At 39.6% G+C, this 25,540-nt stretch overlaps 1 protein-coding gene across 1 annotated transcript in view; it reads left to right on the forward strand.

Annotated features, from left to right (window-relative positions):
* LOC124709511 overlaps positions 1–21,559 on the forward strand; it is a 45,796-nt gene extending 24,237 nt beyond the window's left edge. The window contains exons 3-4 of the mRNA XM_047240844.1: positions 5,017–5,236; positions 20,646–21,559. Of these exons, the coding sequence (XP_047096800.1) occupies positions 5,017–5,236; positions 20,646–21,056 (631 nt within the window). The 3' untranslated portion in view covers positions 21,057–21,559. The remainder of the gene's footprint in view (positions 1–5,016; positions 5,237–20,645) is intronic.
* Positions 21,560–25,540: the final 3,981 nt, after the last annotated feature.

Below are 25,540 nucleotides of genomic sequence, written 5' to 3' on the forward strand. Positions count from 1 at the left end.
ATCTACTACATATGATTGATTGTAATATCTGCTACATTTTCAGCGAGAGTGCTTTCGCATGCTTTGTTATTGCATTCTTGAAGGAATGCTGATAAGCTTACTGTGGGTAACACTCACCTATGCGATTATGTTTGATTTTTATTTAAATTTTTTGTAATTCTGCATGATGTTTGTTGTGGCATTTCTGAGTACAAAATAATGATTACCTTTGAAGTGACTCGTGCTGGGCTCGGTGCAGAACCTACACCCAGGTAAATACCAACCAATTGGTTTATTAATAACAACATTATTCACTCTTCTCTGTCCTGGAACATTAATGAACCAGAACACAAAATAGGCGAGTAGTCAGTGTAACTGTTTGAGTTTAAAACTTCCAGTAGATTAAGTGAAGGCTGACGTTCACATAGTATGTCTGGTTCAGTGACTACCTCATGAAGCCCTCCGCCACACACTGTTGGGTGGCTTGCGGAGTATAAATGGAGATGAAGCCTTTGGTTAAGGGCAACAAGATGAGGCAACAGTCTCTTAGCACAATCACAGTAACTATCTGAGATACCAAAGTCCAGGAAGCTGAGTGTCAAAAGGCCAACTCTCAGCTTAGAAAGGATGAAGACTGCTGGCAGCTACAGTAGCACTGCTCAGTTTGCAGGCTGGCTTCAACTGCTGGATTCAGACCACTCGATTGCATAAGTACTGGCTGGCAGATGAATTGCTCACGGACTGTTTGTGGTCATGTGGTGTGGTGGAAGCAAAGAGGTCTGTTGTAGCCTGGTGTCGTTGTTGTATGGACACTTATTGTTTAGAATCTTGTTGTCATCAACCTCTACACTCTCATGTATAGGTAACCAGTGGTGCTGTACAGTCATATTGATGGGCTATACACCCAAACATTGCATACCCTTCCCCCTCCCTTCTGTAGATGAGACATGGTGATATATTTCAGTGTCTCAGATGTCGCCATCACTTAGGCCAATGTTGGGAGGAAGTGACAAACCCAGTTGACTGTTATTGATGTCCATGGGAAAGGGGAGCATCACCTGCTGCAGACACTTTAGCTGGGAGACTGATGTCTCTGAGTCCCAAGGCTGCTGGTTCCTGAGGGTATTGCAGCCAGTGTCAGGAGTTGTCAATCCCAGATGCTGGGCATACAATATCTGGAACATAAATAGAGGAGGATTCTTCTGCCTTATGAGAACGCACTTATTGAGGTGCTTGAGGCAGCTTGTTTGATCTGTCAGCTGGACTTTGACCATGGCCCTGTTGAGGAGGCAGATGATGAGAGTGGGCACCCTAGAGAATGCCATTGTCCATATGTTGTCCCAAAAGAAATAACAGTGACAGGGAGGCTGCCAGCATGAGGGTGTATGATTGGAGGGATGGACAATGGGAAACTGGGATCATTGCAGTTGACCATAAAGCTCTTCTGTCAGGCTTGTCCTGCCCAGGGGTTTGAAGCAGTAGGACACAAGGAACAATTTAAGGATGTCATTGAGACCATGACTTTTGGAGCTTTGCCATCTGGATTTTAAAGTTGCATACAAATGTTGACACCAGACTATTGGAAGCTGGATGGAATGGTACCATAGGGACCAAATGGATGCCACTTTTCTTCAAAAAGTGGCAAAATTGTGCCAATGTGAATTGAGTTTCTTGGTCTCCTACAATGGTTTCTGGTAGTTTTTTAGTGAAAAATGCATTATAAGGCTTCTGTTGTTTTTGATGATGAAGTTGATTGCATCTATGAGTCTAGGGAAATTTGCTGCCAGCATTGACCACAGAAGAGAAGCCCACAAAGGCCCACCAAAATACAGATGTATCAGTGACTGAGGAGATGTTGTGACAGGCCATGGGAAATGCTGACTTTCTTGGCTGCCTGTTTGCCCTGGCTAACCGTGAACATTTGTTTGATGTCTTTGTCGATTCCCTTGCAGAAAAAATGTTGTTGAGCCAATCTTTCAGTGGTGACCATCCCACACTGAATCTGGTTGAGTTGTGTCAGTACCCGGCATTGTCAGCATCCAGCATTGGAGGGCTCATACTATGACGGCTCTAGTATGACAATTGTCATCGTGCAGTGAGAGGATACCATTGGGCATTGATAATCCATGCTGATATTGCTAGTATTCCTAAACCTTTGGATGCTGTATGAATTTGTAATCTGTCAGCCACCCACATTCTGCAAACTTGATGACATCATGAAGGACAGGATCTTCTGCGACTGCCTGGATATTGTTATTGGCATCTATAGGCAGATGTGTGACTGTGGCCTCTGACTCTTGAGTCCTTATGGAAAGCAGAATCAAAGTTGAGATCCTGCTCTACCAGAATGTGGGATGATACGCCTGCATTAACATGCTGTGTTGTTGAGTGGGAATGAGTGCTGTTGCAGCATCCAGAGAGGAATAACATGCAAGGTTGCAGCCAATGGCGGCCAGTCTTGTTAGGTATGTTAGAGTGAGACTTAAACAATAGCAGAAGTGACTTATGGTGCGTTATGTTTGTAGTGATAGTGAATGAAGGCATCTATAAGTGTCCCAGTTCTCGAAGGTGATGGAGAAGCCAACATCTATTTGAAAGGTGACAGGCATGGTGTTGATTACCATCTCTAACATCGATAGTCTGTCGGAGATGGGCAGAATGGCCTGCACATGGAGAGCATCTGAGCCATGCACACAGTCCGCTTCATCCGAGCCAGAGTCAATTTTGTCCAGACAGGTACTATCAACACTCATTTTAATTATGGACTGCCAGATATCTGATTTCCCAGTTTTACAACAGACTTGTACTTCACACAATAAAAGTAGCATTGCGAGCAGTGATATGTGATGAAACAGTCTTTGCATGATGGTGACTTCTAGTTGTGTCAGTTACCTGCAATGTTCTTTCTAGAGGGGACTTGTCAGGTGGAACCAGTAGGTTTGTGGGGTGGGATAGGCCGGGGTCTTGTGGTTGGGGTGGGTGGAAAATACGCGTGACAGATCTTGCAGGGCCACTGAGGAACAGACTGACAGCTTGGAAGTTTGAATAAGTGGAAGGCAAGTTTCTAATTTGAGAATGTCAGTCCAGAGCCCTTCATCTTTGAAACGGTCTAGAATCGTTTCCCTAACCAACAGTGTGACATATGACTGTCTGCTCTTACCACTGGAGCACTGAAAATGGCAATCCATGGAAAGTACCTGCAGTTGAACTATCCTCTCCTGGTAGAACTGCCTGTTCTGTTTACAACAACTAAGAAATTTGTGCTTTGCAGCTGCCACTTGAATTTGCAAATCAAAATAGTCCAACAAGCATGTTTCCCTATATGTTGCATATGGTTGTGCTTCAGGGTTTAACTGCTGCAGGAGGCGAGAGATGTCTACCCCTGCATAAGCCAACAGAAAATGGTGTTGCTGGGTATCACCTGAGATTCTGCGAGCAATGAAATGCTGTTGTAAGTCAGTGACGTAATCAGCCATGGTTCTGCCTTCTTGTTGAATGCCGCGAACATTAGTGGTGACATCGTGAAGCCCTACACCATGGTGTCGATGTAAGATAGTAAATTAGAAACCTCCAGTGATGTGGTAGCGGGTGCAATTTTCTCCAACATCAGTTCCTGTGCCCGTTGCATATTTTGCAAAAGCAATAGTACTTATGTAGTGACATCTGTGGTGGCTGTGGACATAATGAAATGGAAATTTGATGTGAATGCACCACGTATGTGGGAAAACACATAAAAGCACGGTCTGCGTGGGGTGCAGTACAGAAGTTCAGCCTAAATTCACACGAAAACCTTATTGCCAATTGAAGCAGCCTGTACTGGATTAGTTGTGGAAGGACTTATAACCAGGTAGACAACAAACAATAGATTTATTGATAACATTAATTCACTCTTCTCCATAGTGGAGCGTTAATGAACAAGAACACAAAACAGTTTAGTAGTCAATGTAACTGTCTCAGTTTAACACTTCTAGTAGGATAACTGAAGACTAAACAGTTTGCCTAGAACTGATGAAGTCTGTGTCTCAAGGACCGCAAGGTGAGACGATAATCTCTGAGCATGACAGTAGCAAGCCAAGATACCAAAGTGTGGGAGGCCAAGCCTCAAGAGGCCACGTCTCAGTGAAGCAGGGACAAAGACTACTGGCAGCTCCAAGTAGCTCCAGTAGCACTCCCTGGTTTGCAGGCTGGCTTCAACTGCTGGATACTGACCATGTGATTGCTTAAGTACTGGCCGGCGAATGGCTTGGTCATGGACTATTTGTGCCCCTGCTCCCCCCTTGTGGTGGAAGCAAATAGGTCAGTGGTATCTGTGCCTCCTAGGAGCAATGCCACTGCTGCCTGCTGGTGAGGTGAACACCCTGAGTAGCAGTGAATTATTGTCAATAACATGCCTGGTGGTGGTGGTGGTGGTGGTGGTGGTGTTGTCATATGGATACACATTATTTGGGCTCTTGTTGCCATGCTCTTTTGTGTGCAGACAACCTGTGGTGCTACACTATTATTTTGGTGGGTTAAATGCTCAAACATGGCAACCTTTTTCCTGTAAATCTTGCAGACTTGATCACAAGTGCTTGATGTGACCACATTTCATACATTCAGAAAAGCATATAATATCCCATATCTGGGAGTATGTGGTTATTTGCCTCTACCTCTAGAAACATAGCTCAGGTCCATCAAGATGGTGTTTATTCTTAGATGAAACAATGACCTGTTTGTTTATAATAGCATGTACACCAAATCATTGCTGAGATTCATAAGTTTTCAGATGATTAGTTATGTGATCAGTGTCTACTTTGTTACAGCTCGTGAAGCATTTCTGTGATGAAGATATTAATGTTCCATGTATTTCAAAAAATTTTGGTGTAAGAGTGTTTTCAGTTATAATGTTGTAATATCATTCACTTAATTATTTTATTTTTGTTCATGGAGTGTTGAAATCTTTTTATTGTGAAGCTGAAAGAGAAAGTTTTTCTGCCGGTGCTTTTGAAAACTGTAAATTTTACGCTTTCTCAATATAATGTTTATATGTGTTTCTAGTTCATCCTCTGGCTCCCACCGACAGCCTGGGCCTCATGCAGTTGAGGTGGACAGTAGTGTCTTCCTAGACTTGCCACTGGAACCAGCAACTGAAGCCACTGTCCACAGTATAGCTCAACAACAGCTGCTGCCTGTAGGTCGTGTTAGGTGTGGCATGTGGGCATCATTTGCACTTGCCACAGTTTTTGTGGCAGGAGCAAAATTCTATTTTGATCATGAGGTACAGTATTTTGCAACAGAATCTGTGCTGAATTATATACTAATATAATAGAGGGAAACATTCCACGTGGGAAAAATATATCTAAAAACAAAGATGATGTAACTTACCAAACGAAAGCATTGGCATGTTGACAGACACCCAAACAAACACAAACACACACACACACAAAATTCAAGCTTTCGCAACCAACGGTTGCTTCGTCAGAAAGAGGGAAGGAGAGGGAAAGACGAAAGGATGTGGGTTTTAAGGGAGAGGGTAAGGAGTCATTCCAATCCCGGGAGCGGAAAGACTTACCTTAGGGGGGAAAAAGGACAGGTATACACTCGCGCACACACACACACATATCCATCCGCACATATACAGACACAAGCAGACATTTGTAAAGGCAAAAAGTTTGGGCCACTTTGCCTTTACAAATGTCTGCTTGTGTCTGTATATGTGCGGATGGATATGTGTGTGTGTGTGCGAGTGTATACCTGTCCTTTTTTCCACCTAAGGTAAGTCTTTCCGCTCCCGGGACTGGAATGACTCCTTACCCTCTCCCTTAAAACCCACATCCTTTCGTCTTTCCCTCTCCTTCCCTCTTTCTGACGAAGCAACCGTTGGTTGCGAAAGCTTGAATTTTGTGTGTGTGTTTGTGTTTGTTTGTGTGTCTGTCAACATGCCAACGCTTTCGTTTGATAAGCTACATCATCTTTGTTTTTAGATGAGTTATATACTAAGTCGTATTATGTACATATAATTCTATTTTTCTACATTAGTGTGTAAGACAGGCTTAATGATGCATTGTGCCAGATGATAAATAATAATTCAGAAGATAAATGAAAAGCTGTGTGTTGCGGAAATCTTGTTTTAGGATTATAGATGGGCTTATCGCAAAAATGGAAGCAACAGACAAACAATGAGGATAGGTAAATCATTCTTATCTAGATGAGTGTGGGTGAATCAGACAGTCTCTAGTTTTGTAATCTTTGTTTTTCTTTCCAGCATTAGTATCTAAGAGTGTCAGTCAGGCAAAACAATGAATATTTTGAGAGAAAGATGGAGGGTAGTTGCGTATTAGGGAGAGGATTGGGGAGGCTTAGGATGTGTGGAACAAGTAGTCAGCAGGGAAGTACTGGGAGCCAAGAAATTGTATTTGGATGTTTCTAAGGGGCAATGGCATAACTGTGGATTATTATTAGTGGTAACAAAACTGGATGGGCAGAAGACAGAACATATGCAAGAGAAGAAATAAATATTACTGATCTTATAAAAGTTCAACTTTTCAGATTCCATAACTCCCTTCCCCTCAACAACGTAGCCATAAATAACAACACTTTCCAAGCACAGGCCTTTCTAAATCATATCCGTCCCTACTACAAAGACTGTTTATTCCATAACAGAAGTTTCCTGGACCCTGTCTTTAGATTGAGCTTCTGCTGCTTCAAGATCCAAACAACTTTCTCAGCACCATCTGGAAAACCTATCAAAACTACTTATATTTTACTCCTTCCTATGAGAACGACTACCCACCAGATCATTTATCATTCCCATGTAACATCACTCCTCCTTTATTTGACTATACACCACAAACCTTCCTTATCAGCTTCTTATAATTGTCAGACTCTGTCTTCTTCATCTAATCCATTCCTGCATCCATAGAACCTTCTTTCAAACCACTCCCTCGACACTCAATACTGTCAGCAATGTTTTCTATAAACCTTGTGCCAACAGAACTCTAAGTCCCCTTCATAAGGTCTTGCCTTGAGCCCAAGACCCAGGCTTAACCATGCTAGACTTGACAAGGGCTCCTATTCTTCCATGTTTTCTTAAGAAGTAGCATTCTTTTGTCACCTACCTTACTAACCAAGCAAACCCAAAGCACTTATTGAATTTTGTCTTGTTCCATCCTCTCAAGCTGTGAGGCCTCCCCACCAGAAATTCCAAATTTCCAACTTGTCTTCACCTTCTTGCCCCAAACGAGGTATTTGACAACACCACTTATGAACTTTGCTGTTAAGTTCACTTCCCAGGATCATGAAGACTCCTCAAAACATTAAACCTATCCCAAAACCTATGTACTTAATCCCTCTACCAGTGGTCATCCACAGTTGTACTTAACACCTATATAGAGTGTATCATAATTAATAGCATAAGCACATGGAGTTGAATATATATGATATTTGAAGCAAAAAAGTCTCAGTAAACACAGGTCACAAATGAAACCTTTGTGAGATAATTGTGATTTCATTGTTAGCAGCCACCACTGACTTTATTCTGTGTAGAAGTCACCTGAGTTGAGGAAAGGTAACAATACTGTACAACATTAAGAAAAACGTGCAGGTGTTTTGAACAAACACATTAGTTATATAACTACTCATAGTTAAATGAAGTGTTCAAAGTGTCGTCCCTGTACCCAGATGCAGACCTGCACCAGTCCATGCAATGAGTTTCGAGTCCTTTCAAGCATACCTGGATCACTTCAAAATTCTTTACAAGCATTGACAAGTTTCTGCTCCAATTCTTCAATAGTATTAACCTTTAAGGTGGCCCCAAACACAAAAATCCATGGGGTTCAGATAAGCTGATCTTGGAGACCATGGTACATGTCCTCTTTGTCCAATCAATCTTTGTCGATATTGTCTCATCATAGCAGCAAATTGTGCCAGTGCTCCACCATGCGTATACCACATCCTCTGGAGTTGCTCTAGAAGGCAACATCCTCAACCAGTCCTGCAAGATGATGATGAAGAAACCAAGGATTAGAGTTTGTTTGGTAACATGTATAGCCCAATAAAATGATCACCTGGTACCCCTAACCACACATTCAGTGGGAAATGTCACTGATTTGGAGACATACACAGCATGTGGGTTGGAGATTAGACGACCCCAAACATGAGACTTGTGATAATTAAACACACACATCACAAGTGAACCCTACTTCGTCTGTAAATAAAATGTAACTGTCAAACATAGGGTTGCCTACAGCTTGTTGTCGCATCCACTGACAGAACATTTTTGTCAAGATTTCTGGATACTGTTCGACTGTTTCCAGCACTATATTTTCAAGCACAGGTATAATTTGTGCAGGCATACCCCCTCCCACAGCATGTGCCTATCTCCTACTTTCTTGGAAGTATTGATGCACCCATGTAAACGTGCTACTCTCAGGATGCCTTCGGGTAGGGTATGGTTCTTGGAACAGGCATGCAGCCTCCTGTGCATTGCCGTTAGCACTACTATACATGAAATGCATATCTGCATACTCCTCATTACTGTAATGTTCCATGTTACCCCAAATACTCATACAACTCAATTTATGCTCCACAAACGAATGACGTGAGTGGTGCTCTGACTGTGTACTTTAGTGTCATATCCATTCTGTTTACAACTCCAGGTTTCGAAAATGTAATCAAGAACTACACTATGGACTGGCATGCATTGTTTACACAGAATCACATCAGTAGTGACTGGTAACCACAAATTCGTGATTGTCTCAAAGGTGGTTCATTTACAGACCTATGTTTACTGTGACCTTTTTGCTTCTACTATCATGTATTTTCAACTGTATGTGTTTACACCATTAATTATGGTGCACTCTGTATATTGCTGACATTCAAAAATGCTACAGGAAGTGAGAGTTATCTATATATGCTGACGGCAGGCAAATACAGCCAGTACCCTGCCTAAATATTTCATAAATGGCTTTCCCACACCATGATGACAAGAAGATAGAAGAAGTGGACAGTGTTAAATTCTTGGGATTACAGCTTGATAATAAATTCAATTGGGAGGAGCACACCACAGAACTGCTGAAGCGTCTTAACAAATCTCTGTTTGCAATGCGAATTTTGTCAGATGTAGGGGATATAAAAATGAAAAAGCTGGCATACTACGCTTACTTTCATTCCATAATGTCATATGGGATTATTTTTTGGGGTAATTCATCAAGCCAAGCTAAAGTTTTCCGGGCACAAAAACGTGCAGTAAGAATTATATGTGGTGTGAACTCAAGAACATCCTGCAGAAGCCTGTTTAGGGAACTAGGGATACTAACTACAGCTTCCCAGTATATTTATTCCTTAATGAAATTTGTCATTAAAAATATATCACTTTTTCAAACCAACAGCTCAATTCATGGAATCAATACTAGAAATGAGAATAATCTTCACAAGAATTTAAAGTCACTTAGTCTTGTACAAAAAGGTGTGCATTATTCAGGAACACACATTTTCAATAACTTGCCAGCAGCCATAAAAAGCTTAACAACCAATGAAATTCAGTTTAAGAGAAGCCTAAAGGATTTATTGGTGGCCAACTCCTTCTACTCCATTGATGAATTTCTTAGTAAAACCAACTGATTTGTATATAAGTACAACATAACTTCTGCACAATTTCAGTGCAGTAATGTGTTCACTGAAAATTTGTGTGTGTGTGTGTGTGTGTGTGTGTAAGTATAATCTAACTTCTGCACCATTTCAGTGCAGTAATGTGTTCATTGTAAATAAGTATTACAGTAGTTGTATTACATGTTTATTACCTTATAAATAAATAAAAAAGTTTTTTATTTTAAATTCAGTGCATTAGTATTTGTAAAATGACTCTTAGTGTTCATTAAAAATGACGATCATTCCACTTGGGACCTGTGGAATGGTACATTAGCTTATTTGTTTTAGTTGTAAATATTTGTCATGTATTGTTGTTTTTCTGACATGTTCCACATCCAGGAGGACCTCCTCACTACGGATCAATTGGAATGAAAGTAAATCTAATCTAATCTAATCTAATTTCTTTCCATGACCCTCGACAAGCCCAAAGCTGCTGCTAATGAACCACTGATCAAAATTCCTCTTATTACCAAATACCACACATGCTCAGAAAAATCCAACCACTTCCTTTGCCAGGAAATAATATTTAGATACTTTTCTTATTTTTCAACCAGTTTCATTCAGAGAATAACATCAGGTGACAAAATTCATCAACAGTCTTGCTACTAACTCCAAAAGAATGTCATGACTCAAGACGTTTAATCATCTTACACAACACTAAACTTCTCCAGGATTTTGACTATTTCTCATTTCATCCTCACATCAAAGACACCTTACCTGAAATGTTCTCAGAGAGGTGTTCCAGTATGTACATGCCCCGAGACAGCTGAGGAATCCAGGAAAAAAGCAGGAAAATCCAAGATGGAATGTAACAATATTATGAAGAGGGTAGTCGCTACTCACCGTATATTGGAGATACCGAGTTGCAGATAGGCACAACAAAAAGACTGTCACAAAATGACACACACACACACACACACACACACACACACACACACACACACAAAACTCACGCACACAGACCACAGTCTGGCAGTTGAAGCCAGACTCGTAGTCTGCCAGAGACTGTGGTCATATGTGTGTGTGAGTTGCAGTTTGCCTGAGGTTGTATGTCTCTTTTCTATTTTTGACAAAGGTCTCATAGGCCGAAAGCTCATTTTGTGACAATCTTTTTGTTGTGCCTATCCACGGCTCATCATCTCCGCTATATGGTGATTAGCAACTGTTCTTTTCATAATATAATTCAAAACATGAACACTTTGAGAACCATCCACAAAGAAAAATTATGGGCAGAAAAGACCAGCCATTTATGCCATTACTTAAAATTTAACTTTCACATTTGTATCTGACATGTCTTAAAAGGTAAGACTTGCTATAAAAGACCAAGCTTCAAGGTTAATTTTTCATATTTATAGTTTGACTCTTACACAGAAGATTACAGCAATTAGCCACTTTTTACAGTGCTAATTATTCACTTAAGCAGCGCCATTACCGGTTTCGAACTGACAGGTTCATCTTCAGATGGCTAGTTCACATTTTACATTAGATTTCGCCTTTTGTTTTCCCACCTGGCGAAATTTCCTTAGGGTGGTGATGCTGATGAAGAATCCATGCCATTATGTTCCAGTGCAGGTTGCTCATCAGCTTGCAGGAGCAGCAGAAACTGTGTAATACCCTTATATATATATATAATGTCTGCTTGTGTCTGTGTATGTGCGGATGGATATGAGTGTGTGTGCGAGTGTATACATGTCCTTTTTTCCCCCTGAGGTAAGTCTTTCCGCTCCCGGGATTGGAATGACTCCTTACCCTCTCCCTTAAAACCCACATCCTTTCGTCTTTCCCTCTCCTTCCCTCTTTCCTGATGAGGCAACAGTTTGTTGCGAAAGCTTGAATTTTGTGTGTATGTTTGTGTTTGTGTATCTATCGATGTGCCAGCGCTTTCGTTTGGTAAGTCACATCATCTTTGTTTTTAGGAACAAAGGTGATGTGACTTACCAAATATATATATGAATTAATAGAGGGAAACATTCCACATGGGAAAAATATACCTAAAAACAAAGATGACGTGACTTACCAAACGAAAGCGCTGGCACGTCGATAGACACACAAACAAACACAAACAAACATACACACAAAATTCAAGCTTTCTCAACAAACTGTTGCCTCATCAGGAAAGAGGGAAGGAGAGGGAAAGACGAAAGGATGTGGGTTTTAAGGGAGAGGGTAAGGAGTCATTCCAATCCCGGGAGCGGAAAGACTTACCTTAGGGGGAAAAAAGGACAGGTATACACTCGCACACACACTCATATACATCCGCACATACACAGACACAAGCAGACATTTGTAAAGGCCTAGGCAGTGGCTTCTTGGTTAGTGATTGCATGCAGTTCTAGGTCACGGTCGATCTGTGAGACATCAAAACTAGATGGAGCTAGAGACTGCATGTCTAAATTTTTAAAATATTGTAAACATAGAGTGAAAATATGCATCATCACTAGTTATTAGTTAAAATATGCAAAACCTGTGAAAAGGAGCCAAATATGCAAATGCATAAGCAACATGCAAATGCATACGAGGTGGAACCCAAAATTTTCGGGATTGGTGCTGCCTTCTGGAAAGTAGGAGTAGTAGATCTTTGCACCGCTAGGTGGCAAGAGCTGCATATCTGATGAGTCAGTGTGCAGAATGGCACTCAGCTGGGAGGACGGGTTGCGTATCCGCAGTGGTTTCCGTAATACTCTGTGTTTGGTGTGTGGCGATTTTATGATGGATCTGTGAACAAAATAGTGTGTGTGTATCAAATTCTGTGTGAATCTCGGGAAAAGTGCTACGGAGACCCTTGCAGTGATTCAACAAGTGTTTGAGGGACAGAGCATGAGCCGTACGCATGTGTTTGAGTGACACGCTCGGTTCGGGGCCGGCCGTACAGACATCGAAGACGATGCTCACACTGGAAGGCCCATTAGGTGCACAACACCAGACATTGTTGCCAAAATTCAAAAGTTGGTTCGCGTGGATCGATGTCGAACCATTCGAGGTCTTGTGGGTGAAGTGAGTATGGGTATGGGACATGTCAACAAATGTTGACTGATGAATTGGGCATGCATTGTGTAGCCACAGAATTTGTGCCAAGGATCTTGACTGCCGATCAGAAGGCACAGCGTATTGAAGTGTGCACGGACCTTTGTCAGACTGCATCTGATGATCCAACCTTCTTGTCACGGGTTATCAACGGCAACTAGAGCTGGATTTATGGTTATGACCCAGAGACAAAGCAACAATCGTCCCAGTGGAAGAGCCCGGGCTCTCCAAGATCAAAAAGCGAGACAGGTGAAGAGCAAAATGAAGACCATGGTCATCGTTTTCTTTGATTGTGCACAAAGAATTTGTCCCACCCAACCAAACAGTGAATTCCACATACTACTGTGACCTTTTGCGACGGCTCTGTGAAAATGTGTGGCGACGACAGCCCGAACTTTGGCATCGAGGAAACTGGCTACTGCATCACGACAACATGTCCTGTCACACGTCCTTGCTCACCAGGACCTTTTTGGCAAAAAACAACATGGTGGTTGTACCCCACCCACCGTACTCACCAGATTTAGCACCTTGCGACTTCGTACTGTTCCCAAAACTGATACTCGAGTTGAATGGCTGTCGGTTCGACACTCTAGAGAGGGTTCAAGAAGCATTGTTGGTGGTGGTAAACACCCTCAAAGAACAGGACATCCAGAAAACATTTGACCAGTGGCAGAAGTACTGGGACCAGTGTGTATGTGTGGTTGGGAACTACTTCGTGGGTGATGGTGACCATTAGTCCAAAGGTAAGGTTTTCAACAGATGGCAGCACCAGTCCCGAAAATTTTGGATAGCACCTCGTAAATCTGGTCACTACTTACGACGTTTCAATATCCTATGATATATATAGCCTGCACTGCAACCTTCGGAGAACTGTATGTTAATTACAGCCACCAGATATTAATACTAATAATCCATAGTTTCACCATTGTTGCTGAGGGCCTTTTCTGGTCCCACTCCAAAATATTTATTTAACTCCTCCTTGTCCCTATCACTCCCTCCCCTTTCCACCGCTCCACTCTTCCCCTCCTCTATCCATCTACTCTCTTAGTCTTCTGTCTTGACAACCACTTAGCAGTTGGTACATTTTGTGTCTGATTGCCTGTGTGTGTGTGTGCAGGAGGGCGGCATTCAAATGTTGGCATGTCACGGCAGGATAATGAAAGATTAAAACATAGCTTGTCAGTATCTGATCTTAGTGTGTGCTTGTCCACAATCTGCATTCCACCTAAAGCTGAATGGTTCCTGATCCTCATTATACAAATGAATTGTCAGATGTTTCATAGCTACTGAACATCTGTTGGATGTAGACTAGCAGAGATCCTCTTGTTTCTTTTTCTTGTTCCCTTTCTGTCCTTTTGTTTCTCTTCCTTGTTCTTCTCCTTTTTTACTACTTTCCAAATGAAAGAAACTTGTTTTATCTTTTTTGAATATTTCTTTTTGCTAGCATTTTTCAACACGACATGTAGAGAAGCTAAGTCTATTACATTACAGTTCCAGTTTATGAGTGACAAGATTCAGTTTTAAGAACCCAGCCATATTTCTCTCTTGATAATCAATAATATTTTGTGCAGAAGATCAACAATTGAAATGGCTTGAATATTACACTGGTATTGAAATCAGGAAGAGTGATATTCAAATTCCTACACAGTCATCCTGCTGCAGCTTTTTGCAGTTTCTCTGGATATATTGCACAAATGCTGGAATGGGTCCTTAAGAAAGACCATACTCAGTTTCCATCCCACTTTTGTCCAAGTGAAGTAATGTTCCATGTTTCCTCGGCGTTTCTATCCCAGGATCACAGAAAAAAAATCTCTGAAACTTACTGATAACTAAAATGGAACAACCAAGTTATAAGAGATCTACAGTGTAGTGACAGATTAGGTTTGCAGTTCAGTGCAGTAGAGATCAGAACTGGAAAAAGAAACACTCAACCATAATACTTTTGTCTTGCAGACGTCACATGAGAGAATTCTTCTGGCAGTCATCCAGGTAGTCTTAAGGAAGCTAGATATGCTTGAAAAGATCATTGATGAAAGCTGATTTAAGAGGATGACTGAGTAAACTGAGAAGTTTTCTTTTTTAAAATATTCGTACATGATTTCCATTATTGTGTTCTGTATAGTGGTATTTACTCTACCACTCCTCAGTTAACTGCAAGGTTGTTGTATAATTTGCAAGAATGATGATGTTAAAATGAAGAAACTTGTTTTATTGAAGGACACCACAGCAGTCAATGACTCAGAGATTATGGCTGTGCATACATTACTGGATTTAACATACAGGGTGTTTCACGATTCATGTTACGCACTTGTAGAGGTTGTAGAGGGGTCTTAGTAGATCAAGTTTTACATAGAAACCGATGTCCAGAAACGTCATCCAGTGATGCTACAAAGCGTCAGAGTTGTAGGTGCCAGCACCTGTAAATGTATGTGTATATGGAGTAATTTCATGACGACATTACAAACTTTCTGGGATGATGGAGAAGGAGGTAAGGGTTCTGTACCGAAAGAGAATGAATCAAAAGTTAGAAGCAAAAACTGTGTTAATACTTCTGATAGTGGAATACGTGTAGTCGTACTGTTGTTGCTAAGCTTATAGCACAGGCAACTTTTCAGAGGGAGAAATGTCCAATAAACATGGGCTCTAAAATGCATACCTGAGGAGCTATGAGCAGTTGTTCATCTCTAGTGTGAAATATGCCTCCTCTATTGAAGAAGTGCTCATAGCTCTAAGGTATGCAGTCTGGTGCCCATGGTTACTAGAAATTTTTTCTTGTTTGTGTCCATGCTACCACTTCTGAAAGTTTCCTACCCTGCAATCTTAGCACTAACAGTACCAGTACATGTATTCCACTGTCAGAGGTATCAGAACAATTTTCACTTCCAACTTTCTATTCATTCATTTCTGGTACAGGAACCCTTAACTCATATTGATACATTTATCCTTCTCCATCATCCTAGAAAGCTTGTAACATCATCACAGAATCACCCTGTGTGTACATACATTTACAGCCACTGACATCAGTAACTTTGATGCTCTCTACTGTTGTTGGATGATGTTTCCAGACATCGGTTCCCATGTTAAACTTGATCTATGAAGCCCCTCTGCAACCTCTAGAAATGTGTAACATGAATTGTGAAACATCCTCAATGAAGAAACTGAAATATGAGGTCATCATATACGTTTGCAAGACTGACAAAGGATTGTGTGTGCCAAAAGAAGAGAACTGTACCGGATGTGAAGTTTATAGTTGAAACTGAACATTTGAAGACAGGAAACTCTTTGAAAATGGTTCAGGTAAGATCTGCAAAGTGTTTGATTTGCAAAAGAACTGTTTTCACGGCTGCTGGTCACACAGTTATGATTGTCGCTTTCCCCAATCCCAGACAAGGCATCACTCAGCATGGGATGCTCATTCTTGGCTCTACAACTGTCTGTAATTAATCTCTTGCTTGCCACTCCGCCACATTTGAAGTATATGCTGAACTTAAGGTTCTGAATGGAAAAAGGTATTAATCCTATCAAAATTCATCACCAGCTAATGAAAGCACCTGGATGAGTAAATGTCCACAAGTGATGTAGGAAGTTCATGTCTGGTTGCATTGAAATTCATGACAATGAAAGAAGTAAGGAGACCATCATAGTCTGATGAGAAAATTTTGAATGTTGAACTAATCATGAGTCAAAATTTGGGGATCTCATTTGGTGATCTCGTGCATTTTGGTTTCTGATTTTGACTGGAAAGGTGGAACATGAGAAGGAGTGTGCAGATGATGCCACAAAGGACTGTGCATTGGCTCTTCTGATGAATTTATTTAGGGCTTTGGAGACGAAAACAACATATATAGGAATTCAGTTGTTTTAGGTCAACCACTGACTGTATTGCAGCGTCGTTGGTATTGTGTTGGTATTCCCCTTTGCCCAGGCCTCAAAAATTCAGACAAACACTGTGCAGCGAAAGTCGTGAAAACTGTATTTCGGAGTAAAAGACTGCAGTAGTTGACATTGGATATTGTAAGACACTTAGGCAATTCAGACAGTTTATATAGAGATGGAGAAGAAGGATATGAAGCAAGAGTGTAAGTCTTCTCCATGACAAAGCTTGCTCCATATCACCTGTCAAATTGTCACTCACCTGGAAGAGTTTGGTTAGGTCATCAACTGCCTGCAGTAGTATATTCCAGACATGGAAACTAATGACTACCATTTATTTAATAAATTGGAAGAACATTTAGTGAGAAGATGCTTGAGGAGCAGTGACAGAGTGAGAGCTGAGGGCCAGCCGTTGACATTGTTATGAGGTGGTAAAACATGAACATATGAAAACTGCACTAGCATTTACAAAACTGCATTGACCAAAATGACAGTTATGTGGAAAAACAGAGGAATTTTCAAACTTTATTAAAGGAGAAAATATAAAAATGCAGTAAATGAATCAGGCAAACAGGAATACAAACGTCTCAAACATTAGATCGACAGGAAGTGCAAAATGGCTAAGCAGGGATGGTAGAGGACAAATGTAAGGATGTAGAGGCTTATCTCACCAGGGGGTAAGATAGATACTGCCTACAGGAAAATTAAAGAGACCTTTGGAGAAAAGAGAACCACTTGTATGAATATCAAGAGCTCAGATGGAAACCCAGTTCTAAGCAAAGAAGGGAAAGGTGGAAGGAGTATGTAGAGGGTCTATACAAGGGCGATGTACTTGAGGACAATATTATGGAAATAGAAGAGGATGTAGATGAAGATGAAAGGGGAGATATGATACTGCGTGAAGAGTTTGGCAGAGCACTGAGAGACCGGAGTCAAAACAAGACCCCGGGAGTAGACAACATTCCAATAGAACTACTGACAGCCTTGGGAGAGCCAGTCCTGACAAAACTCATCTGGTGAGCAAGATATATGAGACAGGCGAAATACCCGCAGACTTCAAGAAGAATATAATAATTCCAATCCCAAAGAAAGCAGGTATTGACAGATGTGAAAATTACTGAAGTATCAGTTTAATAAGTCACAGCTGCAAAATACTAACGCGAATTCTTTACAGACGAATGGAAAAAACTAGTAGAAGCTGACCTCGGGGAAGATCAGTTTGGATTCCGTAGAAATGTTGGAACACGTGAGGCAATACTGACCCTACGACTTATCTTGGAAGAGAGATTAAGGAAAGGCAAACCTACGTTTCTGGCATTTGTAGACTTAGAGAAAGCTTTTGACAATGTTGACTGGAATACTCTCTTTCAAATTCTGAAGGTGGCAGGGGTAAAATAAAGGGAGTGAAAGGCTATTTACAATTTGTACAGAAACCAGATGGCAGTTATAACAGTCGAGGGACAAGAAAGGGGAGCAGTGGTTGGGAAGGGAGTGAGACAGGGTTGTAGCCTCTCCCCAATGTTATTCAATTTGTATATTGAGCAAGCAGTGAAGGAAACAAAAGAAAAATTCGGAGTAGGTATTAAAATCCATGGAGAAGAAATAAAAACTTTTAGGTTCGCCGATGACATTGTAATTCTGTCAGAGACAGCAAAGGACTTGGAAGAGCAGTTGAATGGAATGGACAGTGTCTTGAAAGGAGGATATAAGATGAACATCAACAAAAGCAAAATGAGGATAAAGGAATGTAGTCGAATTAAGTCGGGTGATGCTGAGGGAATTAGATTAGGAAATGAGACACTTAAAGTAGTAGATGAGTTTTGCTATTTGGGGAGCAAAATAACTGATGATGGTCGAAGAAGAGAGGATATAAACTGTAGACTGGCAATGGCAAGGAAAGCGTTTCTGAAGAAGAGAAATTTGTTAACATTGAGAATAGACTTAATTGTCAGGAAGTCGTTCCTGAAAGTATTTGTATGGAGTGTAGCCATATATGGAAGTGAAACGTGGATGATAAATAGTTTAGACAAAAAGAGAATAGAAGCTTTCAAAATTTGGTGCTACAGAAGAATGCAGAAGATTAGATGGGTAGATCACATAACTAATGAGGAGGTATTGAATAGAATTGGAGAGAAGAGAAATTTGTGGCACAACTTGACTAGGAGAAGGAAGGTGGGGCATATTCTGAGGCATCAAGGGATCACCAATTTAGTATTGGAGGGCAGCGTGGAGGGTAAAAATTGTAGAAGGAGATCAAGAGATGAATACACTAAACAGATTCAGAAGGATGTACCATAAGTTGCAGTAGTTACTGTGAGATGAAGCTTGCACAGAATAGAGTAACATGGAGAGCTGCATCAAACCAGTCTCAGGACTGAAGACCACAACAACAACAACATCATGATGATCTTAAGTTTTCATTTCAGTTTTTACGTAATGAGACATCTAGCCTAGCCCAGATCACTCTTTTCTCCCTATATTGCTTCTATGATTTATTGATTTTTTTTATATGTCCAGTTTTATCATACAGTACGAACTGTACAATTGATATTGGACAGGTCAAAGAAAAGTTGCAATAATACATAGTATTTGCAATTAGTAGGCAAATTAAAATTTGCTACTTGTTATTATAATTTAATTGAGTTTTTTGTTATATATTCAGAAATTCTTTTACAGAATAGAAACAGTGCTTTATTAGAAATGCCTTTAGTTTAATTTTAAATATTTGATACACAGCAATTTTTATTCTATCAGGTATCTTATTATGTAATATTACACTGATGTTAATTATGCTCCTCTGATAGCCTGTTGTTCTGTGATGTTTTTGATATATATTTGATTCCCCTCTGGTTCAATAGTTGTGTTCATTTTTGTTCTGTAGTAGTTTGCTTGTTTTCAAGAGGTAGTCTCTAGCGAATAAGGCAAATGAATAAACTTGGAACATTCAGACCATCAAGCTCAGTAAAATAAGACTACAGGACGCTATCTCTTTTTAAGCCCATAAGTTATTTGTAGAGCTCTTTTTTTTTATTTCTAAAAACCTTTATGCTACAAGTTAAGTGTCCTCAGAAAATGATCCCATATAGAAGCAGTGAGAGTGGAATTACACAGAATATGCCTGCAGCACTGTTGTTTTGTTTGTTGTTGACTTTAATATTCTTAAACCATAGCATATGGTTGAGAGCTTTCTAGACAAGTTATTTATGTGTTTGTGAGTATTATTTCAGTTAACATATGCTGCTCTAAGCTTTACAAGAAATTTTACATGGTGGTATTACAAATCAGCTTTGTCAAGTCAAGAAAAACTCTTACTTCTGAAGAAAAATGCAATCAGTTGATTATGTGTCTCACAATTGTTTTATGTATCCTTAATAATGTAATCAAATAAAGATGGAATACAACTTCTATTCATAAGGTACAACCAAGACTAAAAGCTAAGTAAAGGAACTTTTCTTGCAATCTCTCTCTCTCTCTCTCTCTCTCTCTCTCTCTCTCTCTCTGTGTGTGTGTGTGTGTGTGTGTGTGTGTGTGTGTGTGTGTGTGTGTGTGTGTGTGTGTGTGTGTGTGTATATATATAAGCCTTGGTCCAGTGTTAAAATTTTGGTAGCTCATAAGTAAATTTCGAATTCTGTCTCTGAGCTTGTTGGTATCAATTTTTTGCTTACTCATTGAATGCACTTTATAAAATGTTATCTTGCTGTCACGTTGTGGGAATGGAAAGATGTTAGAAATGAATTAGTAAATATACTTTAAAGTGATAATTTTGCATTCTCTTTATGCTGTAGAAAAAAAGTATTAAGATCATTAACCCACACCTAAAATACCATAACTCAGATGCAGTGAAATTTCAGTTTGTTACAGAATCTCTGGAAGGGTCTGATTCCATAACAGAAGGTGAATCAAAATCAGAAGATTCTGATCCTGATTCAGACTCTGCATTCACAGGATCCTTTTACAGATTCCTCAGCAAAGTGGAGCTGCACTGCATCATTTATTTAATAAAAACCAAGAATTTTGTGTAGTTTTAAAATTTAACAAACAGTTTTGTCTAAATTAAGACCCACAAAGCCTGCAGAGTAAATTTTGCCACATCCTAATTTCTGTCGTGTATGTGAAATCACTTTTTCCCTTGTTTATTGCAGGGAGTACATGGTACTGGGCTGGAGGTGTTGGTGTTCTGTTCGTTGCTGGTTGTGTTCCTGCTCGCAGGTTGTACTGTGTCGTTGTGTCGATCAAGAGTGACCCGGGAATTACTTTCAGCTGCAGTAGCCTCAAGTGCTGTTCATGTCCAATCTGCCCAGGCTGTAGCAACTTCTTCATCAGCAACACCTGTCCACCAGACTCGTGAACGTCCTGTTGAAACAACGAGTGTGACAGTTCAGCAAGAAGTGGCTGAAAGGCAAGTGGTTGCCTTACCTTCGTCAAATACAGTCCAAGTTCCTGAACCACCTCCCCCACCCTACCATGTTGCAGTTCTGCTACCAGTTCAGCAGAGACCACATCCACCTGGTGATGAGTCGCCTCCACCCTCATATGAGAAGGCTGTAAGCTAAAAATGAACCTATGAACTTCTAAATGAGAAGCTTGAGTCATTCCTCTTTGTGCAATGAGTCATCATAGTACTGATATCATGATATAGTTTACTTTGAGAGAATGCTTTGATTTTCTCATCTATAGACTTCCATGAAATGAGTGAATCTCTTGTTGGCTAAAATAGTGTGGCTGGAAATATGCTGAATTTTCTACCTGTTTGACAAATATTTTTATGCATCGTCAAGAGAAATAGTTTGCATCAACACAGGAAGAAGTTTTGTGAATTGTTTGTGACTTGTGCAGTAAAACTGATAGCTAAGATTGCATTTGATAAGCTAACTGTCTGTTGACTCATTTTATACCTCATTTTCAGTGTAGATTTGCATATTTGAGAGTACCAGTATACAGAATGACTATAATGGAAAGATGGGAACTATCACTCTGACAAGTTCCCTCATGCTTTTCATTTAAATGATTGTTATTGCACAAGTATTATTTACATATTCCAGTCTCTCATGTCCATGACAGAAGTTTCCTGTGTTCAGACACTAGCCTTTCTTTCAAATTTTCACTTGTCAGTGTATACATTCTTGTGCACGACTTGACTATTCTTATGCATTTAAAAACATCATGTGTATTACAAATATTAAGCTTATTTCTGTTCTGTGAACAGTTACATATATATTATTATTTACAGTTAAGTGGCAAAACATAAAAATAAAACAAAAGAAAATGAGTTGTAATGCCAAAGAAATGGGCGCATTTCCTCTATTTTATAATTAGCACTAAGTAATTTGTGAAAAACTTCAGGCTATTTCATTTTGATTGTTGATAGCATGCAAGAACGTTTGAATATGCAAGTTAAAATACTCTAAATTTGTGTATAGCTGTTGTGGGAAAATTTGTGAAATGGAATTATTTACCTGAAATGAAAGAAGAGAGTTTTTTTGTGGTTAAGTGCAATTTATTTTTTTGGCAAGAACAGAAATAGTTAATATTATCTTTTTTTTCATTTAATAGTATTAAGATGTGCAGTATATGTCACTTGTGTATTATATTTGCCCTTGATGAACACACAAATGTTTTAGGCCTTGTTGTACATACAGACAATGAATATATATGTTGATTTTTTAAAATTAGCTAAGATACTCAAACAATCACAAAAACTACGCACAATTTTGTACAATTACATGGTAATAGTACTTCCACTGTATCCTTATCTTGCTTTAAAATGAAATTTCAGTTCTGTATGAGATAACTGCTATTAATAAAGTGCTAGAAGCAGGACAAACCTATAAAGAATATGAGTGTGTAGAAAGGCTTCACTTCTGTTTGAGGAGCTAATATTTAACTGTAAAGCAAAGAGAAAGGATGGGTGGGAAATTGTGACAGCTAGCCACCAAGAGCATTGCAGTAACGCAGTGGAGAAAGTTGAAAATTTGTCCCCGAGCATGACTCGAACCCAATGTACCGCTTCTCACGAATGGTTGCCTTAACCACATTGGCCATCTGGACATGGTCCCTGACTGACTCAAATTTCCAACTTATCACATGCTGTAATGCAGCCTCCCTAGTCCATTAAACTCACAACTCACAAATTCTGATTTCCGTAGTAGTTTGGATGATATTTGTGCATTCCCACTGGAACAAACATCGAGGAACCACTACCCTCTTTTTCAAATATATAACATTTAAGAGTTTTACAACAAGGGGAGTTGTGACTGTGAAGCCAGTTGACAGCTCTCATAAAAATTTGTGTCACATTTTTATGTTGATTTCAGTGTGGAACCAGAGCAATAGCATACTGTCAGATTTCAGTCCCAATAAATGTATTTTATTATAACGTAATTGAAATATAATTTTGCTGTGTACTAACACCAAAATTCCAGACATGTTACAAAATTATGTGTTATGTTGGAAAGAAATAGCCTTTTTTGTCCTTTTCTCATTATTTTTAACATTAGAAAAGCCATGAGAATGACTTAAAAATTAAAACTTTCCATTTGTCAGTCAGTGAGAAAGCCATGGAATATTTTTGTACTGTTATTGGTTCACAGTTATTGTTCAGAACCCAGTATTTTTAAATAACTGCCATGGGATTTGTGCAGCTAAGATATGGGAAGTATGAAAACCAAATTATCAATATTGTGAGTGAAAATAATAAGAGAAAATGCATTTTTTGTGTGAGACTTCCCCAACGCCTTACACAAAATATTCTGCATGTAGTAGCATGCAGGAGAATCTTTAACAATGTGAAATGTGTCAAACAGGTATATTTTATTCTTCCTTTTGATTAAAATACTGAAAAATCATTAGTTTCACTGTGAAGCTATTGACAGTATTTCCCAGTCTGTTGACACTATTTGCACAGTTTGACTTCTCAGATCTTTGTGATCTTTACTAGCCTGTAGTAAAATAACTCATCACCCTTTCACTATAAACTTTACTGGCAGCTATCCAAGCATGCCTGGCGACCTTGTAGAGCACTTGCGGCAAAAGGCAAAGGATGCAGGTTGAGTCCCAGTTCACCACATGGTTTAAATCTGCAAGGAAGTTTCAAATCATGTCACACATTGCTACAGAGTAAACTTCATTCTTGAAACAATCCCCTAGGCTGTGGGTAAGCCATTTCTCTACAATATCCTTTCTTCTAGATGTCCTAGTCCTGTTAGGTATGTAGGAGAACTTCTGTGAAGTTTGGAAGGTAGGAGAAGAGGTACAGTGGAGCAGGGCTGTGAGGGCAGATTGTGAGTTGTGCTTGTTAGAACATGTGTCCATGAAAGGCTAAGGTCCCAGTTTCAACTCCCAGTTTTAATCTGCCAGAAAGTTTCAACTTCTTTGTTTCTTCATTATTTTCTTTTGTTCATTGGTAAGTTAGTGTTTCTTTGAGAAGTGTGCTCATTACATTCCACATTTATTTTGTAGATTCTTTACATTCAGTGAGAAGGGCAGCGTCATCAGTGAAACTTTTGTAACCTGTCCTGACATTTTTATTAGGCCCTTTCTTTTCATTGCTTTCACTTCAGTTCTTCTCAGTGTATAATTGAAGGAGCACACTTTATAATTAATTTATTTGCCTTATTTCCTTATTTAAATATGTATGAGGTACAAATGTTAAAAATTCTACCTTGGCTGTATGTCACTCAATCCTTACGTGAAAGATTTTTCTGTGTTTAGTCAGGTTATGAATTTTTCATGATTTATCTCAATATTCATCTACAAAATATGATATTCTGAACATCAAACAAGGGAAAATCTAGCATGGAATGTAACATTATGAAAAGAATAATTGGTACTCACCATATAGAGGAGATGATGAGTCACAGATAGGCACAACAAAAGGACTGTCATAAAGTGAGCTTTTGGACAACAATGCCTTCGCTGAAAATGACAGCGTACCCACCATACACTCACACAAATGTAACTCTCACATATATTACCACAGGCTGCTGAGGCCAGTGAGACTATGCTGAAGTGTGTATGAGTTGCATTTGCATGAGTGCGTGTCTGTGTGTTGTCTATTTCAATGAAGGCCTTGTTAGCTAAAAGCTCATTTACTGACAGTCTTTTTGTTCCTATCTGTCACTCAATATCTCCACTATATGGTGAGTAGCAACTATCTTTTCATAATATTGCTATATCCTGAACATCTTTACACATTACTGTTAATTAAGTAGTAACATTTAATTTTTTCTCCATACCCCCTAGTGTATAAACCATGGAGAGATGAGAGAAACCTGATTGATGACTATTAATAATTTATATATGGTGTCCGTGCTTTCATGGAAGTATAGAGTGATGTTGACCAGAAGTTTCTTCTGCTTTTTCTTGCGTTTCTTCTGCTTCACAAATTTTATTTCCATACTTAACAATTTCTCTGAAATCCACTGCTGCTGTCACTGCTGATGGAGGTTGTTCAGCATGACACAGTAAATGCCATGTTTTTCATTTATTGTGAGTTAGATTAATCACATAAGGCAGTGATATGACAAAATTACAATCTGTTCTTACCTACTGGAGACAAAATTCCAGTAATGCTGATTAACACATTTCAAACTGGAAAAACTAATTCTAGCATTCAGAATTATTAGTTCCATGCTCAGGGAGGAAGGCGGGAAAGATTAGACACATGAAATAAATATACAGGGTGTTCCTCCTAAAAGTCATCAGGCACATTTTCTCTTATGTTTTGGCAGATATTTGCAATTTGCTTTTTCCAATGTGTAGCTGGAGGCAGCCCAAACAAATAGTGCTTGTCGTGTCTTTCATGCAATGCCCAGTTTCAACAGGAAAAGCCAGTTTCTTTCCATTACAAACAAAAAAATTTTAAGGCAGAATTTTGGATGCACATTTGATATAGATTTCCCAAATTCTACTATTACAGTATTCGTTTTATGAGTATGCATTATCAAGGACATTAAAACATGAAGAATAACTAGTACTCCTACAGCGATAGCACCACCCTTGCCTGTGCTAACTGCTGCCTCCATGCAGCAGTGCTGCT

Source organism: Schistocerca piceifrons, chromosome 1 (genome assembly GCF_021461385.2).
Source record: "Schistocerca piceifrons isolate TAMUIC-IGC-003096 chromosome 1, iqSchPice1.1, whole genome shotgun sequence".
In the NCBI taxonomy this organism is placed as follows: Eukaryota; Metazoa; Arthropoda; class Insecta; order Orthoptera; family Acrididae; genus Schistocerca; species Schistocerca piceifrons.